Here is an 18,673-nt window from a genome sequence, read left to right as displayed (position 1 = left end):
CGCAGGCGCGGGAAGGGAGGGGCGGGGCCAGCGGCGTCCCGCGGGGGCTGCTGGGAGGTTCCCGTGTGGCGGGGAGGCTGCGGGACCGGGGCGGGGGGCGCCGCCTCGGTGAGGGCAGGGCTGGCTCCCGGCGGGGCGGGCCGCGGGGCGGGCCGGCCCCTCCTCCGCCTCCTCCCGGTGCCCGCGCGTGTGGCAGCGCGGGGCAGCGGACCGCGGGCCGCCGGGGGGTCGCCCGGTGAGGGGTGGGGAGCGCCGGCGGCTGCGGTTTCCCCCTCACGCCGCGTTTTACCTCAGCTTGGGCCGCCCCGCGCGGGGAAGCGGGGGAAGGAGCCGCCCGCACCCCCGCGGAGAATTCCCCTGACGGGAATCCGCCCGGGGGGAGCCTGGCGGGGGGTCCCGCGCAGCGGGAAGGCGGTACCGGCGCCGGTAGCGGCTGGGCAGCGGCCGTGCCCCGGGCAGGGACGGCATTGTGCTGTTTCGCTACAGGATAAAAATGGCCTCTCGGCGGATCACACGGGAGACGTTTGATGCTGTAGTGCAGGACAAAGTTAAAAGGTATCGCATGGACCGGAGTAATGCCATAGAGGACACAATCCATCATTTTAAAGGTAATGAAACCCGGGCGTGACGTGCCGTGGATCACAGCAGCTCTTCTGTAACAGCTATCTTCGATTTCTTCCCTTCCGTTTACGTACGTTTGCCTAAAACATGGGCTTGTGCTGGTGTTTTTCCACATCCATTTTTATTTAAGAGCCTAACAGCTTGGTATGACTGACACTATTTCAATGTGGAATGCAAATTCCAGGGAAAAAAAACGAATTTCAAACAAAGGAATTCTGTTCAGGCTGCATCAGAGAGTGGGTCCAATTTCAGGGAGGTCTCCAGAGGCATCGCTGTGGGATGGAATTCTGTTGATGTCTGATAAGTTAAATGTAGGGGTGCATTTGAAGCCTTTGGGTCTTTATATTTCATATTATTTTTGGAGAAAAAGCAAAAAGCAGGACAATAATCTAGTGAATGTATACAAAACATGATCTGCAGTTTCTTTCGTCTTCTAAATTTAATATTTAAAATGTCTAGAAAAATAACTTGGATTACATTCATAGGAAATTGAGAGTTTTAAAATGAGATCTCTTCTGTTTTCTTAAAGTTTTATAAGCTCCAAAGAAATCATTTATTTTAAATACTTCATTTGTTCAAGTATTCTTTACTTTCCGAATTTAACTACTAGAATTGAGGAATAGGGATTCTTGGATGCTTTGCAGGAAATTCTAGTATTTGTTAGCTTAGATAATTGTGTATTGAGTTTGTAGAAAATATGATCTCTTCAGCTGTGGGATTTTGACATTCAGTGTGGAAACAGAAAGTGCATGCTTTTGCTATTTTTGCATCTGAGAAATGCGAGTAGAAGCGTTATGAGCACAGCATTAGCATCTTCCTAGACTGAGAAAGTTGTGAGCAAGTAGAAAATGGGGTTTATAGCAGATTTGTATTTCAGCTTTATTGAGAGTAGAAGTTTTAATAAATTGTTTTGTCGTGTGTGTTTAGGCATCGCTAATCATTTGTTGCTTTTTGCTTATTATGAATTATTCTACGTACGTAAGAAAGCAAATGGGAAAATCCTGAAGTTAGATATGTGTACTGTTCTTCAGAAGTTTTGATATGTTGACTCTTGTAAGTGTCTAAATGCGTTCATTAATTTTTTTTTCTTAATACTACTTGCAGTCCATTGGTATATTTTTGTTTTTCTCATTACAGCCCATTCAAGGCCAGTCCCAAGACCAAGATATGAAGACAGTTTTCATGATGATGGACGATATACTCATGACAACGCCCAGCACCATCCACACGATGACTGGAGTGAAGACCCTAGAGATGACTATCCAGGCCCTTCTTACAGATCTGCTAGTCCTCTCATAAGGAAAGATAACTATTACCACGAACAGTACGGCCGCCCAGCATCTCGTGACCGGGAATTTGGCCGCCCGGCATCTCATGACCGGGAGTATGGGCGTCCCGCTTCACACGATCGGGAGTATGGGCGTCCAGCTTCGCACAACCGGGAGTACGGGCGCCCAGCGTCTCGGGATCGGGAATACGGGCGTCCAGCTTCCCATGACCGGGAATATGGACGGCCGGCTTCTCATGACCGGGAGTATGGGGGCCTGGTTTCTCACGACCAGGACTATGGCCCTCCTGACTCTTGGGAATCCACCACTCCACATGAAACGGACTTTAGTTCTTCAGATATTTTAGGTGATTTTAGATCACCGGGACTCATGGAAGATGAATATGGCAACATGGAAAATCAGGAGTATGATGTAGACTTTGGAATTCAATCAGACAGTGAGTTCCGACCCCCAATACGGAGGGGCAATGTTGGCAGGGGAAGAATTCTGCGAGGAAAGCGTATTGCAAGGGGCGCTGTGAAGACTAAGGTATTCAAAGGAGATATCAAAACGCCCCTAAAGAAATGGAACACTAAAAAACTGCCACTGGGCCCTGATCAGAAGCCAGCTATGCAACCTGATCAAATGCCAGAAACTGCTGAACGACCTAACCAGAGGCCGGTGACCGTCCAGCGCCCTAATCAAAAGTTGCCTCCACGACCTAATCAGAGGCCAGCTGTAACAACCCAGAGACCTATTCTTAGGCTCCCAAAGCCTGCGCATGTATTCAGAAATCTCAATTTTGACCTTGTGGACAAATCAGACATTTTTTCAACGTTTGGAATAGAAATTATAAAATGGGCTGGGTTTCATGCAATAAAAAATGATGCAGAATTTTCCCGCCTTTTTGGAGCTCTCTTTGAGCTGGAGACAGAAACCTGTGCAAAAATGCTTGCTTCATTTAAATGCTCATTAAAGCCAGAACACAGAGATTATTGTTTCTTTACTATCAAGAGTTTACAACACGCTGCTCTGAAAACTCCCAAAGTGGACAATGAATTTTTAAATATGCTATTGGACAAGGGTGCTGTGAAAACAAAGAACTGCTTCTTTGAAATAATAAAACCTTTTGATAAATACATAATGAGGCTACAAGACCGCCTCCTAAAAGGTGTTACGCCGCTGCTTATGGCCTGCAATGCTTACGAATTAAGCATTAAGACAAGCGGTTTTGGTAATCCAAGAGAAATGGCAAGTGCTTTTGAGACAACTGTTTCTCTTTGTCGTAAGTCCTTAGCCCTGCTGGGTCAGACTTTTGCGCTAGCATCTGTTTTTAGGCAAGAGAAAATACTTGAAGCTGTAGGGCTCCAGGAAATGGCTCCAGCACCAACACTATTCCCAAACTTTGATGATTCAACATTGTTTGGAAGAGAGTACATCGAAAACTTGAAGGCTTGGTTGGAGAAGAGCGGGTATCCAATTCAGATGAAGAAAACTGAACCAGAGTCCACAGTACAGCTTAATAAACCCTCTCCTGACACAAAAGCTAAAAGTGAGTGAACTGTTGTAAGATACTTTGCAGTATAGAATTTCTTTATTGGTCTCTAGCAGTTTATCTTAATTTTTATGGTTTCATTAGGTCAGGAATTCCTAATTCTGGGAATTCCATGTAAATCCCTAGCAGTGCTGAGGCAGGTAGTGAATACTATCTGTTGTAGCAATGGCTTTCAGCTTTGTGGATGAAAGCATGTTTCCTTCCTCCCCTCTCCTGCACGTGCTTATACTTTAAATCTAGGATTTTCACCTTGTGCCTTGGCTGCTTCAGCTGCCCTACCCTCCAGCTTCACAACTTCGAGGTAGGGAGGCCAGGACCAGAGCTGTAACTGGCTACGTCACAGAGTAAGTATTTGCATATAAGCAAAGTCAGAGATGTTACCATTACCGCTTTTATCAGATGCAGGCGTATTTTTCTTTGAAGTTATTTATACACTACTATCTATAGGAATGCTGTTTCTTCTACTGTATTATGCCATCTAGTTAATCCTCTCTAAAGCATTTTTACTCGTTACTATACTCATCAGTTTTTTCCTAATTGAACTTCAGATACCCCCCCACAGGGAGGTCTTGCAGCACTGACACTGAATGGCTAATAATTTGGAACGCATGCCTTCAGAGTAGTGTTCAAACATACTTGTTTTGCACAAAATCCTTTCGGTGCAATAAGTGATTGCCTTTTAAAGGATGGCTTAACTTGCCCAGGATGGAAAAGGATAAATTTCTTAAAACACAGTGCTTCTCATAATAAGCTGTTCTAGAATCTAAGTTGAGAAAACAGGCAGAAAGTTTCTGAGGTTTCCTTAATTTATTCTAGCATTAAGTGCAGCCTTTTTTGTATTAATAGGTTGAAAAATTGCAGATGTCAGTGTGTCAAAGAGTAGAAAACTGACATATGGATACTGTGTTGATGAGAATAATACAAAGACTACATTTTATTTCTTCCTACAGCCCCACAGCGAGCTGATCGAAAAGTTGTAGAGACAATTGAACAGCTAGTGAATAGCATTGTTTCGGGAACCTTGTCTGCCAAAGAGAGAAATGCTCAGAAGAACTGTCCTGAATATTGGTAGGTGTGTTTGAACAGTATGTTATAACACTACTCTCTGATGAAGATATTTGGAATATATTTAATTAAATTCAGTATTCCATTCAATGGGTGTAAGATCAAAGTCTACTGTATATTTAATCGGACTTTTTGAACATGTTTCCTAAGCTAATTATACTTCCTGATATCCCTGGAAATTGTCCTGTTGCTTCTGTTTTGTCTAGTACCTCACATTCCTTTTGATCTGTCAATAATGACTGTATGTCAATCCAAATACAAGATGTTAAAAGCAATTTACATTTACAAGATGAAATTAGCAAGAAAATGTAGTTAATATAAACATCCAGTAAGGTAACGGACTTACGGATCTAGTGTTCTGTGAATGTTGGGAAAGGAAAGCTGAGACACTTCCAAGTGATCTTTTACTGTGACAGTATCTCTTCATGTGTGAATTGCAGCATAGCTGATTAATTACTAGCCAAATGATTTATGTCAAAACCCTCCATCATTTATGCGCTTGGCATACTTTACTTACCGCTTTAGAAGCGGGGTTGGCTCTCTTTCTGAGAAAAGGCTATGCAGGCTAATGTTAATGTAGCAACTTGTGTATACCCTTAGAAAAACGGATCACTTGCTACTGAGTTTCTGATCTGAGAATTTGAGATTATTTGTGCTTTCATTTTAGGCTTTCATTTTATTTATGTGATTTTATTTAGGTTCTTGACTGATGAAGACAGTCTAGAATACAAGTATTACAGACTGAAGTTATCAGAGATGCAAAGGCGGACATCAGCTGGAAAGGAAGTGGGTGGCGAGGGCAGAACACTAGAAGAATCTGCAACAGAATCAGTCAGGGCCATGTTGTATGCCAGGAAAGTCGCAAGTATTAAGAGAAGACTATTTAAAAGAAAAAGGCTTGGAATTATTGCCCAACACGGTATTCGAGGAAGGAGGGTGAGGAGAGCAACCATCGGGACACAGACTGTGCTTTCAGCCGGTACAGTGCTGAAGCACCAAGACAAACAGCTTCAGGGTTCAGTCCAGTCAAAGCCTTCTGTGTCAGAAACCAGCCCGCCTGAGAAGAATTCTTCCCTCGATACCACCTCGTCCTCACAAGGTGCCACCAGTTCAGAGGTCTCTCTGCCTGCAGAAGAAAGGGCAGACTCTGAGGATTTATTAGCACCAACTGAACTTTTCCCACCATTGGCCTCTCAGTTTCCTGATGGTAAGCGAAGATTCAGGATTACATTTTAAATTGTAAATTATATGAGAAAAGAATTTCAGAGAATGTTCTGCTGGAAATTCTAAAATTAATTTATTTTGCTGAAGTGGATAATTCCGAACTGTATTGACCTTCCAGTGATGCAGATTTTGTATGAAGCTATAGATAACGAGCGTTCTGTTTCTTGCAGTGGATGCTAAGACCATGGAAACTGCTGAGAAGCTTGCCAAATTTGTTGCTCAGGTAGGACCAGAAATTGAGCAGTTCAGCATAGACAACAGTGCGGATAACCCAGACCTTTGGTGAGTAACCTACACATTTTTCTGTGTAAATGGGCCAATAAGAAAAATCAAAATGCATCTAAACAATTACTAAGGAGATATTTCCTTCGATTGTTTGTTGAGATGTATGCTTTTCTTCAATGCGTTTAGGAACGGAGGATTTTGAGTAATACTCCCTGTTGTCCTGCTCAGCAACTCCATTAATGGTGAATATAGAATCACAGAATCACAGAATGGTTTGGGTGGGAAGGGATCTTAGAAGGTCATCTAATCCAAGCCCCTGCCCTCGGCAGGGACATCTTCAACCAGACCAGGTTGCTCAGAGCCTCATCCAACCTGACTTTGAATGTTTCCAGGGATGGGGCATCTCCCACTTCTCTGGGCACCCTGGGCCAGTGTCTCACTGCCCTCATTGTAAAAAAAAGTCTTCCTACATCTAGTCTAAATCTACCATTTTTTAATTTAAAGCCATTACCCCTTGTCCTATTGCAACAGGCCCTGCTAAAAAGTTTGTCCCCGTAAGGCATCTGGCTGTGATTGAACTTTGCCCAGGAAAGGAGAGGTCCCAACCTGCCATCACACCCCAGTAAAACAAACTAAACCAAACGCAATAAAAACAGCTGATCGAGGTTGGACAGCCTGTTAGGATCCTGACTGAGACCCTGATACTGTCCTGTGAGTCGATCTCCAGCTGCTGTCGTTCTGAACTTCTTCAGATCCACGACATACAGAGCACTACAGGGAGATGACGCAATTAGCAATGACATTTGACTGATGGGTAATTTACTGCAGCCCCAGTAGACCCTGAGATACAATATGCTAAAACCATCTCTATTTTTGTATTAAAGAAATGTAATTCTTTTAGCCAATAACAGTCAGTAACAAAGTACATTAAAAAAAAAAAAACAACCCGCCAGGAATTCCGAAATGCCGAAGAAAGAACACTTCTCCCAAATGTGTACATGCACTGATAGATGTATTTTTTTCTTTTACATCCTAAGTAATCACCTTGCATCTTGACACAGTGTTCTGCCAAAGTATTTTCAGTCTTGTTATTTTTTTAAGTGAGGCTTTGATTACAATGGCCTAAGTGCTCTAGTGTAAATTAGCAGAGGTTTTTCTTCTTTTACTCTGCCAACAAAAATGGAGCCGCCTTATCTTTCCCATCTCAGAATCACTGCACCTATTCCCACACAGACCGCGGGACAGAAATTTGGAAAACCTGCATTCTCTTCTGGGGTCTGCTGTTTGCCTTCTGGGTCATCCAGAACTAGCATCTTGTCTTAGTTTCTCCTTCTATATAATGAAGATAATTGTACTGAATTCTTTACGATACAGTTTGAGAGTGCTGATAAAAATCAGTCTGTAAGAATTGAGGAGAATGGTTGCTGTTCTTGGTATATTGGAGAATCCTACAAAAACACGCCAGGAATGAGCATTCAGAAATCAATAAGAGATCTATTTCTAATGTCTTGCTTCATGCTACTGAAGAAAATACCTTTCTGATATTATTTTCACTGTATTTTTCACTCAGGTTTCTACAGGATCGAAACAGTTCTGCTTTCAAGTTTTACCGAATGAAAGTCTATGAGTTATGTCCATCGATTAACTTCAGTGCTGTGTCAGAAGCGACTGATGCTGGGGAAGGTGCTAAACCTGAAGAGAGAAATTTGGATATTTCAGAAGAGGAGGAAGATGAAGAAGAAGAAGAGGAAGAAGATAATGAGGAGGAAGCTGAGTTTGAGGAGGATATCTCCCAGCCTTTGGAAGAGATGGAAATGGAGCAAGCAGAGGAGGGAGAAGAGGATGACATCTCAGCAGGTAGAAGTGTGGAAAACCTAGCTGAAGAGATGATTTCCAAAACAGGAGAGGAAATTTCAACAGGTGAAATGCAGCTAGCCACATCATCTGACGGTGCTATACCAAATCTGTCGACACAGGCATCAGCTCCTGCTCCTGGTACCCTATTTCCTCGCAAACGAATCAGCAGCAAGTCTCTGAAAGTTGGTATGATCCCGGCATCTAAAAGGATTTGCCTCATAGAAGAACCAAAAGGTGAGTGTTACTTAAGAGATATTTTGTAGGTATCAGTACAGAATTCCAGATCTTTATGTACTTTGTTACTGTTATTGTCTAAAAGAATTACATTTCTTTAAAACAAAAATGAATACAATGTTCACTTTAAAGGTTCATTCAACTGACAAAGCGGAATCTGAATAAATTATGCAACAGGTTTTGTATTATAGTGGAATAGCAAAGTTTGCATCAAACATCGTTCCTCAAATATTCTCTAAGTATATGCGAATGTTAACCTCTCTCTGCTGCTTAAAAACTTACCATAGTAGTTTTTGCAGGGTTTATTTTATCAGCGTATGGAAGATTTAACAGACTGAAGTATAGCACTGCACATATTTTGAGTGTTTGACTAAATACATTTAGACTTTGGATTGGCCTGTCAAATTTTGTCAATATGGCCACAGCGGGGGTGAGTCATGGTATTCTAAGAACTGAGAGATAAGTAGCTTAAAACTGATTATGTGTGTTCTGCAACTACTTTAACAAATGTATTTTCTTTGCATAATGATTTTTATTGGTGAAGGTTGTCATTTGTGGTAGGAAAATTATATACAATAACCTCATTTAAGTCCAGTCTGAATTTTCTATCCGAGTATTACAAAAGCTCAGGGAAATGAAAGATCTAAAGTCCTTATAGTATATAGTTCATCAGTGTATTGCTGGCATGATGTGTCCAAAACTAAATACACGCATATTTTAATTACCTCTTTTGCAGTGGAAGGTAAAAAATGTTTTACCGTTTCTTTTTTTTTTTTTTTTTTTATTCTGATCTTTTGTGTTGGTTCTGATTTTAGGCCAAGGCATTGAGTTAGAGTCCCACTTGAGATGTACTTTTGGAGTTCTGTATTAAAATTGTTTTTCTTTACAGCTGAATTTTGTCTTTGATTTGACTTGCAGTGCATGAACCTGTCCGAATTGCTTATGACAGGCCTCGTGGCTGCCCAGTTACAAAGAAGAAGAAGGTAAAGAATTCTTCTGGTTTGCTATTGCATTCTGAGAATCAACTGTCTTTACAAGAGACAGCCTCTGAAAATGTGGTGTTGTCACAAAATTGAATTAAAATCTGAAAAGTCTGATCCTGAAAAATACTGGACTAAACCTGAGGAGAGCCATGGCTCCTGTTGTCTTTTAACTACCTGTGTCAAAATTAAACATTTAATGATTATAGCACTATTGAACAGCTGTGTGTTAATCTTGTCTTCTGTTTTTTAAAAAATAAAGAAATCAGTGCATTGCTGTCAGGATAATATGTTGTAGTTTTTCAAAATTGGTGAGATGTTATTTGACTGCTTCTGTATTTGTAATAGGAATTCAGCCATCAGATCATTCAATATTGTCACTAAACAACAGAAATACCTTTTAAAATATGAAGGTGTATTCTGTGCTATTTTAATAATGTAATTAAACAATTTGACAACCTGAAGCAAATTTTTAAATTTTTTTTAAACTGGCGAGGCATATATTTACTCTTTGATAGACTTTTTCTGTGTAACTAGAGAAGTGCTGCTCAGAAGATATTTCTGTATATCGAGAAATTCAAACACACTTAGTTTCTAGGGGGGTTTTTGAATGATTTTTTTAATACATAACTCCCTGTATAACAAAAAAACGCTTTGTTTTTCTGTTTTTTCTCTTCTCCACAGAAACCAAAAGATTTAGAATTTTCACACAAGAAGCTGACAAACAGGAATGTGGGTTTCCAGATGCTGCAGAAGATGGGCTGGCAGGAAGGACACGGCCTTGGTACACGAGGAAAAGGAATCAGAGAGCCTGTAAAAGTGTATGTAATGGGAACACACTACAGAAATTTGACAGCTCTGGAAAAGGCTGGGATTCTAATAGTAACTAGATTTATTTTCCCCACTTGGATGTGGCCAGTTCAGTGTTTTGTTTCCTTCTTGGCCTCTGGCCTCAGCGAAGTTGAGCGTCAAGACTTCACGCGTTTTTCTTGCCAGGCTGGGCAAAGTCTGGTCTGGAAGGTGGCGGTTTCTCGCCATCCAGTTTGCCATCACTGAAGGCTGCAGCGTGAATGCTGCGGTGTGCGGACACTTCCTAAAGATACAGGGGTTGCCCCTGTTCTTCAGGAGGTGTTTTTTGTTGTTTGATGTATTTATTTATTTTTTTAATGCATAGTATTATCCGGGGGATCTCCTTGCTACCACACCAGGTACATAATACATAAAAAGACTTTCGGAATGTCATACACAGTACTCCTAGGTTTAGGCAACAAATTTACTTTCACTCTAATTATGTGATTCATTCCACTGCCTACTGAAAGAGGTAAGTGCATCTGCCAGAAGGTAAGTGTGCTTTTTCCTTTAAAATACACTTCTGTTTTTGAATCTTCATTTTGTCTTTTAAAGTTGCTGTATCCAGTGCCCACTGCTGCCAGGACGGAGAATGGATAATACCTCCTTCAACTCCCTGACTGAATAAGGAGGCAGAAACTATTTAATTCTCTCTTGACCCCTATGACGAGCTTTCTAGTTCACACACGTAGTCTGTGTTTTAACAGTCTTCTTTCTCCAGGGACTTCTGTTTTCTCTTTATGCCTTGGACAGTACCGGTCATTTTAGTCGGTGGGATACTTCTGGGTGTTTGATGTTGTTTTTCCTTGTGCTCCCTGTGGTCCAGTGGCCATCACTTTATTTTCTGTATTTCCTCCAGCAGCAGCAGACAGACAGTGAGAAAGCAGCTTACTTTGCCTGTAGCTCTCGTGTTCACCAGTGTTAGAACCTTGATTCTTAACCTCAAAACTTGTTGGGACCAAATATATGAGGTTTTTTCTTTGTTTCTGTATCTCCTGGCACAAGTTTTGCTGCACAGCTGATCAGGAGCTATTTAACTGTAGCTGGTCTGACAGTTATCCCACCGCATTCAAAAAGTTTCTGGCCATCTTTAAGAACTGCATTTTAATATGTGAAAATACAGTTTTTCCAGCTCGAGTCCATTGCTATGTCGCTCTGGTAAAGACACCTGCAAAGAGTAGTGAAGAACTGCTTTCTGTACCGCTTACAAAAACTGGCTGACCTTTTCTGTCATGTAGAGAGAATTCCATATTATTGATTATTTTCATGGCGTGCACCTCTCTCTACTTTCCCATCAAAGTAATTCTTTGGGACAATGTCAGTGAGGATGAAACCAGTGCAATTTAACGTTTTGCTTTCTCTTGTTAGTTGCTTTGATAAAGTGCAGGGTCTAATCTCATTCTCCGAGCAAAAGAGGAGGATGGATTAATAATTGGAGACACTCCAATTCTAGAGTAGAGCTTATCTTGATCATTATAGATATTTGTCTATGCTGTGTGTCCTACAAGACTCCAGCTGGCTTTGGGTGCTAGAAATTTTAATCAAACAGCATTATATTCCCTTGGTAAAAATTTCATCTTTTATCCGGAGTTACATGGTGTTTCCTACTCATTCCTGAAAGTGTCTGACTTGTGTCACTTTTGAAATGCAAGAAACAAGGCAATTTTTGCCATCTTTTCAACAGAGGATCCTATCTACCATGAATAAAGTGGTTAATAAGAGAGGTCATGTAAGAATTTGATCTGTTAGATGACTATCTTCTCTGCTCCCGTAATATCATAGGAGCATTTTCTTCTGGTGGGAATTTGCATGTGTAATGGGAGGCGGGAATTGTTTTCTAGTTGAGCAGCTATATCAGGTACCGAGCCTCCGCTCCCCTTCTCCCCCAGATGAAGCAGAATTACTCTCCGTTTGTATTGTGTCTGTGTTGGAAGCTATTGTTTAGATCTCTTCTGCACGTTGTCAAATGTAACAGAAACAGAGTGTTCTAACTATTCATTTTACTCCCTAGGGGTGCTACCTCTGCAGGGGAGGGCTTGGGTGTTGCAGGGGAAGAAAATAAAGAAGATGCATTTGATGTTTTCCGTCAAAGAATGATACAAATGTACAGGCAGAAAAGAGCAAGTAAATAGGTATGTGCAATGGACACGTCTGGTTTATGAATTCCTGCAAACATTAAAATATCAGGGTTTTTTAAGTCTTCCAAGAAAATATTACTGTTTCCATGAGTATATCTGGCTTCTTAGCATTTCGTGAAAATCCAGACCTACGTTGAACTGCTTTGAACTGCTGAATTACCCCAAATCTTACTTTCTAGGTTTGACATAAGAGACTCGCTCGCTAGAAAGTGCACGGATATGCAAAGGCTGCTGTGTGAAAGAGCTTCGGCAGAGTATGCCAGTATGAAGAACACTTTGTTCTATAGTAGTGGACTTGAATACTAATGTATTAAAGCATTTTCCAAGATTAAAGTTAGTCTTGTATTTAATTGTGCAAGCTAACAACTTGGATGTCATCTTCTGAGGAAGAAACAACTGATTTTGTTCTCGGAAGTGCCTGTTTACCTCTCTCTTTGGCCAAGTTTGCCTGTTTTGTGATGAGATGGCTTACCAAAAAACGGAGTAAGCAACATGAAAAATATGACTAGCCTGGTTTGGCTCTGATCCTTTCTGAAGCCAAGAATCTTCTCAAATTCAGATCTTCTTGCAAGGCAGTTCAGATTTTATTTTACTCCATTTTATTGATGGGCTAATCTACTTCTGGAGTCTGCATAAAGCAGTTTCCTCCATACACCAATTTTAAGAAGAGTCTACCTGCGTGCTTATTTTGTGTAGGATTCTAGACTTTAAGTGTAGGATGAATAACCGAGTTCATCTGAGTCCGAGAACACTAAACTCTTCCTTGAAAACCTCGGCTGCTAAGGTTTTTCATTGTAATGAACTAGTACATGTTTTCAGTGTACTTTTTGGTTTTACACAAATTTGCAGCTCTTCTCCAACAAATTCTTGAATAATTTCTTTCCTTCTCAAAGAAGTTTGTCACGAGCAGGTGCAATTCGTGCGTCTGCAGAAAATCCTGAAGAAGTACTTGGAAGTCAGATATTCAGAAATCATCTGGAAGTGGATCATCAGTTTTATAAGACCATCAGTTTAGAGGGTCATTTCTGCTTTCTGTTAAATATTTGCTTTGTGGAAGTTCTTTTATTGAAAAAATCCCAAGAAATAAGACAAAAAGCTTGTACTTTTAAGGGACTATTCCAGAATTTACTGAAAGAGAAGACTGGATTAAGGTGCTGTGCTTCAACAAAAAGCATAACCTAACTGCTTGGTGAAGCAGTTCCGAAGACATGAAAGATGTAGGAGTGTTACCACAAATAAACGTTCAAGGTCTTATCCTTCATCTTTTTCCGACTTGCACATCAATAAGGGATCTGTGACTGGGTTACTGAAAGTGACACAATTTAATATCGCACTTTTTAGCGTACTCATTCTCCATCGTTACCTTTCCAAAACTAGTCAGAAGTCTTCACTTGAATGTTACAGCACCGAAACCTCCTTCACTGAAGTTCTCTTTAAAGAGTTTATCTTAAGCTGACGCATGTTTTGCTTGCTCGGAGTGAGCGCTGTCTTGCTGATGTTTTCATCCTGCACCATGCTTCTTGGAGAGCAAAGAGCTTGTGCTACACCACTAATAGCACCCCGCCGTAACGGGGCAGCATCTCCAGTTCCTAACTGACAAATAACGTAAGAAAATGTGTTCCTCAGTTATCAACTTGCCTGTGCCTGCTGTTTAACGAACAAAATTATATTCTTTCTCCATTAAAAATCCTACCGGTTGAAAGGGAGTGTCTTTATTTTAATTCTGCAGCAACAAACTTTTCCTTGCTTGTAACAACCAGTTTGAGTTTATGAATGCAAGTGGTTTTTTTCTTTTCTGTATGGGTCTTTAAAACCATAAGAAACAAAATCATGTTGCAGTGTAATTTTCCGATCGCTCAGTTTTAGTTGCCTGGAAGCACATAATCACTAAATAAAACCACAATGGCAGGGACAGAAAAACACACTGGTAGTTCTGTTTTTCCACAAACATCACCCCTGTCTTCACCTTCCCATTACAAGAAGTTGATGCCTGAAGGCTATAAATACAAATCAGTTTATCTGGTTCTCAGACTTGATTAAGGACATTGATAGCCCAGACACTTCTCATAGGCTTTACTTGTGAGATATTTAAAATCCTTAACCGTTTTGGCCCGCCAGGCTACTTGAAAGATCATCAATTACCGTATTTGCAGTGTATGCTTACCTGTTAAGTTCCTATTTGGGTGTGTTCTTCACTGCCCCTCTTTCTTTCCTGTGCCTAATGAGCAGTTACACGGTGTAAAACTTGACCCTTTCAAAAAGGAGATCTCTTGGTGCCGGTCTGTTTTAGAACGACACTCTGGAACCAGTATTGTTGGCCTCTGATTTATTTTTCAGACCCACTCAAAAGGATTTGGCTTTTCTTTTCATTTCATTGATGAAGCCGCCGGCGTTGCTGGTCACAATTTTTATTTCCCCTCAAACTTCCAGTTCACCTCTCTTTCACATTGACATTTTTGGAAGGATTCTTGGTTATACGTTACGCTATTTGCAGAAAGGCAGAAGGCGAAGTGGAGTTTCACACTAGATTGAAATCCGGTCTCAGACCCGGATCAGCAGCAGATCCGCGCTGCTCTGGTTGAACCGGAGTTTGTTGGGGTGCATTTCCTAAACCCCCGCTTACCCAGTCTGGGAGGATTGCTGGTATCCAGATTGGAAAATGGTACCATCCTTTCGGAGCGCGATTCAATTTAGAATATAATGCTGTCTTGAGAATGAAGGTGAACATTGGGAAAAATCTTAATCTGCTCCCCTGGATGGCTGTAGTACGGTCTGTCTTTCTTGTGCCAAACTTTAATTTTGGACAAGACCTCAGCAGAGCAGTACTGGTGCTGAGATTCCAGTGTTGCTCTCAAGTGGGTTACCGTTTGCCACTTTTTATCTTGTTTTACCAAGATTTGACCTTACGCTCCTTTTGCAAAAGGAATTTCCTTTTATTTTGACCTGCTTTTGCAGGCAGCTCTGATTTGACAATTTTAAATACTTGTACATGTGAAACATTTGTTATGCAGATACGTTGCCGTGTTTAAAGTTTACTAGCTTCTTTTCTGTTATTTTAGTTCCAGGCTCTCTTCCATGAAGACTGCAAGCTTCAGTGAACATTTTAACTAACTTCAGTGGTGTGTCTACTGTCTTTTGGTTGGTTTTTTTGCCATTAATCTTGTAGAGCAATTTGCTAGTTTCTGTTCCGTGCAAATTGGCAGTAGTGCTAAGCTAGTAACAATTAGATGCTTATGTTATTGGATAACTGACATTTCTTTTTAGTGTAAGTAAACATGTTAGCATTGTTAATCTTTTAATATCTGCAATAAATGTAGAGCTAAACAATTTCTGGTTTAAATGTTTTGCTTGTGAATTTGGCCATTTGTAAGAGATATGCATCATTTTGGCACTAACAAGTGGAATTGAGATTATGCAGTGTTATATTAGTGTAAAGCAGGATTTTATAGTGTACGAGGGGAGGAAGGTCCCTCTGTTTCTGTGCTGCTAAATGTCTCTCTTGAGAATACCCACTAAATCATTTCTTAATTACTTCCTCGTGTGGCTCCTAGTGCGTTAAATCTGTACCCAACAGTGTTACTTTCCACGTGAACACCAAAACCCGTTGTGCCCCAGTTGGAATGCGGGAGTCTTACCCTTCATTCACATACCCCGGGAGTTAGTTGTCTCTCTGATTTTCTTGGTGTACTGACTCGGAAACAGCAAAACTTTCTCTTTACGTATGCGCGTGGTTTACTGTTGCCTTCAAATTCAAATTCCTTTTTTAGACAGGATGTGAGGGGGAAAATTGCACCGCCCTGAAATGTACCCCTTGTGCAGCCGCCTTCTCTGGAGAGGTAAAGCCAGAGGGTTCATTTGCAAGAGGCCCCAGCCAGGTCTCCTCTCCCTTGCTCTTGCCCTGCCAGCTAGGAAAAGCTTTACAGAGGCAAGTCCAAGCCCTGGCTACACCTTTTCCCTCCTTTTCTTTCAAAGATTTATGATAGATAAGGACCTGGTTCTGGAAGATACAGGACACTTGCTCTCGTGTGAGAGAAATGAGGAGATCCCCGTTTTGGGGGAGGTGCCCTGACAGAGTAGGAGAACTACAGTCGGTAACACACTCTCTGGAGTAATTGTGTTGGACTAATAGAGGTGTTTTCTCTTTTTTTGCCTTCAAAGCTTTTCTTTGGTGTAACGCCAATGACGTTTTTCCTATTTATTTTGGGGGTTGTTTTTTTTTTTTTTTAGAAGACAGTACAGCATCATTAGTGTGAACACTTAATCTGTGCCGAGATGTTCTCTCTCAAAATCACTGTATTTTTTTTCTATTGATATACCATTCTGCTTTGAAGTTAATCCTGGTGTATTGTGCCCAAAGAAAGTCTGGACGCAGAAATTCAAATACTGTTACTTTGGATTGTTTTCTATTCTACAGGCAGGTATATTTTGTAATTAAAAATGGATTCCTGAAAGTCCTGTATCATCTTTAATTCTGCATATCTCGTGACTGAGTGGCCAATCACAACCAGACTGTAGATTTGAGCAATAATAAACACCTTAAATGAGAATATGCTCAAAGAACAATAGGGTACTTCTGAAATAAATAGTTTTTGTGAACCTTGTTAAGTAGGTAACTTGCTGAATTGCAGCAAGTGTGGAAAATGTTTGCATTATCTGTGGGCAATAAAGTTACTGCTGTTTAAGAAAGTGCAAGCACACGGTGTGTTCTCTTCAGCTTTTTGTGCCTAATTCATGTCATTACAAGGTTGTGCTAATTTCCTGGAAAATTATTTCCTAGGCAAGACTTTGCTTGGAAGGGAAAGTCATATTTTGTTACCCTGCCACCAGGTAATAAAGCAACGGTAAAGCAGCAAATACAGAGCAGTAAGATCTAATTTCTGAAACAGCTGCCTCCTTGGCAGGAGTTCATTAGAGACTATTTGATTTGTGGGGTTAACGGAAGTTCTGTCTTTGAGCAGCTTACACGACCTGTTTGAGAAACTGGACCTACCGTTGGATGGGAAGTGAGAATTTTGAAAAACAATGTAAAATGAGGGATCGTTAAGGGGTCACAAACATGGAAAGAGCGAAGTTCTGGCGGTGTTTGGTGCCGTACCGGTGGCTGGGTGTCAGTCACCGGCGTCAGTAGGACAACGTTCGCAGAAGTTCTCCTCTGCTGCGAGGACCCAGCGCGAAAATGTCCGTGGTTGATTTCACTGTTCGATCCTGGTAATTAAATCCAGGTCATTAAGAGGCTGCAGATCAGTTCTAGTCCCTACGCACACGTCATTTACGCACCTTTCCCTCCCGGCAAACCCCAAGATAACACTGTGGGGTGTCCAGGGTGTCGTTTGACACGGAGAAAAGCTGCTTTTTCCACATACACCGGTCCCACGGGGTGAGACGGAGAAGCCAAACGTCCGAAACGGGGGCGGACAGGCCGAGCTTTACCGTGAACCCAGGAAAATGGTTTTGCTCTGATTTACCGTGAAGCCAGGAGAACGTTTTTGCTCCAATTTCCACAGTTCCCCATCCAGCCCTGCACTGGGGGGAGCTCGGTACCCCCGGACACCTCTCCCGCCGCTCGCCGTCCTCCTTCCCCGCCGGTCCCCGGCAGAAGGCGGGGATTGCCCGTGGCCGCGCCGCTCCGCCGCCATCGGGACCCGCGTGCCCCGGCGGGCGGCGCCATGCGGCCGCGTCACGTGGCCGGACTGGGCGGTGTCACGTGGCCGCGGCGCGAGCGCCCCAGCGGTGGCTCTTCAGGCGGCGTGTGGGCTGAGGGAGGCGGCGCCATTTTGGGGGCGTGTGGGCTGAGGGGAGCGGGGCCGGGGGCCGGCCTTGGGCACTGCGGGGCGTCCCCAGAGGGCTGGCAGGGCTCTGTGGAGGCGTGGTGGGTTGGGGTATCACCTGGGGCCGTGCGCGGCCGCACAACTCGTGTCCCTCAGGCCTGGGGGCTGCGCCGTGGCTGCATTCCAGAAGCGCCTGCGAGGGAAGGGGTTTAAGCAAAACGTGCTGTGGGAGTCCAGGCTCAATGTCAAAGTTTGCCCACTGAAACAAAGATGTGATGGGACAGGAGAGCTGCAAACTCCTGGGGTCCATTCTTGCCGGGACCAGCCATCCCAGGTGCTGCGAACAAAGCCGGTCACAGGAAAGCATAAAATAAGACTGTGGAAAAAGTCTGTTCTCAAGTGCCATGGTCATGTCCTAGGAGATGCGTGCTGTTGGCCAAAGAAATGTCTTGGCACACGGGCACCTTCTGTCTCTGCACGCTGGGTTACAATATGGGCGCTAACGGAAGTCATTCAATAGTCTTCTGAAGTTTCCAACCTGATTCATTAATTTAAAAGTATTCTAACCCAAACGATATTTTACTTGGCTTATGCTAACGCAAACGGTTTCCTCAGCTGTTGGCATTTGCCTGCAGATGAAAGTGCAGAAAGAGCAGAGATTCCCTTCTTTATGAAAGCAGATTTGGAATCTGCCTTTGTGGTTTCTGTAATGGCAGGTGACAACCACCTAGCTTTAATTTCCCTCAGTTTTCTAGCGTTGGCTGGAGGGCATATTCATTTAGACAGACTGCCAAAATTCCAGGCATAAGTGTACCTGATTCTAATTAACTTAATAAAATATAAATTCTTTTTTCATAACATAATGTTGATTTGATAGGTATGTATTTTT

General features: G+C 42.3%; 1 protein-coding gene across 5 annotated transcripts; it reads left to right on the top strand.

The window, feature by feature from the left end:
- The first annotated feature begins 143 nt into the window (after window positions 1-143).
- SUGP2 (SURP and G-patch domain containing 2) lies at window positions 144-16,702 on the top strand. Of its 5 annotated transcripts, none has more exons than XM_054182377.1 (10): window positions 145-608; window positions 1,759-3,441; window positions 4,395-4,512; window positions 5,208-5,716; window positions 5,904-6,015; window positions 7,529-8,049; window positions 8,968-9,032; window positions 9,714-9,850; window positions 11,890-12,010; window positions 15,076-16,702. In XM_054182377.1, exons 1-9 carry the CDS (start codon window positions 494-496, stop codon window positions 12,008-12,010), a joined length of 3,381 nt encoding a protein of 1,126 aa, XP_054038352.1. In that variant the 5' UTR covers window positions 145-493; the 3' UTR covers window positions 15,076-16,702. The 5 variants fall into 5 exon arrangements, 4 of the variants coding, with proteins under 4 accessions (XP_054038354.1, XP_054038353.1, XP_054038352.1 ...); XM_054182376.1 differs by having other exon boundaries at window positions 12,196-16,702; XR_008463366.1 differs by lacking the exons at window positions 11,890-12,010; window positions 15,076-16,702 and having other exon boundaries at window positions 144-608; window positions 7,529-7,815; window positions 7,935-8,049; window positions 9,714-9,786.
- The last annotated feature ends 1,971 nt before the right edge of the window (window positions 16,703-18,673 follow it).

This window comes from Rissa tridactyla, chromosome 22 (assembly GCF_028500815.1).
Source record: "Rissa tridactyla isolate bRisTri1 chromosome 22, bRisTri1.patW.cur.20221130, whole genome shotgun sequence".
NCBI lineage: Eukaryota > Metazoa > Chordata > Aves > Charadriiformes > Laridae > Rissa > Rissa tridactyla.
The sequence above is the reverse complement of the archived record's forward strand: the minus strand, read 5'-3'. Positions and strand labels throughout refer to the sequence as shown.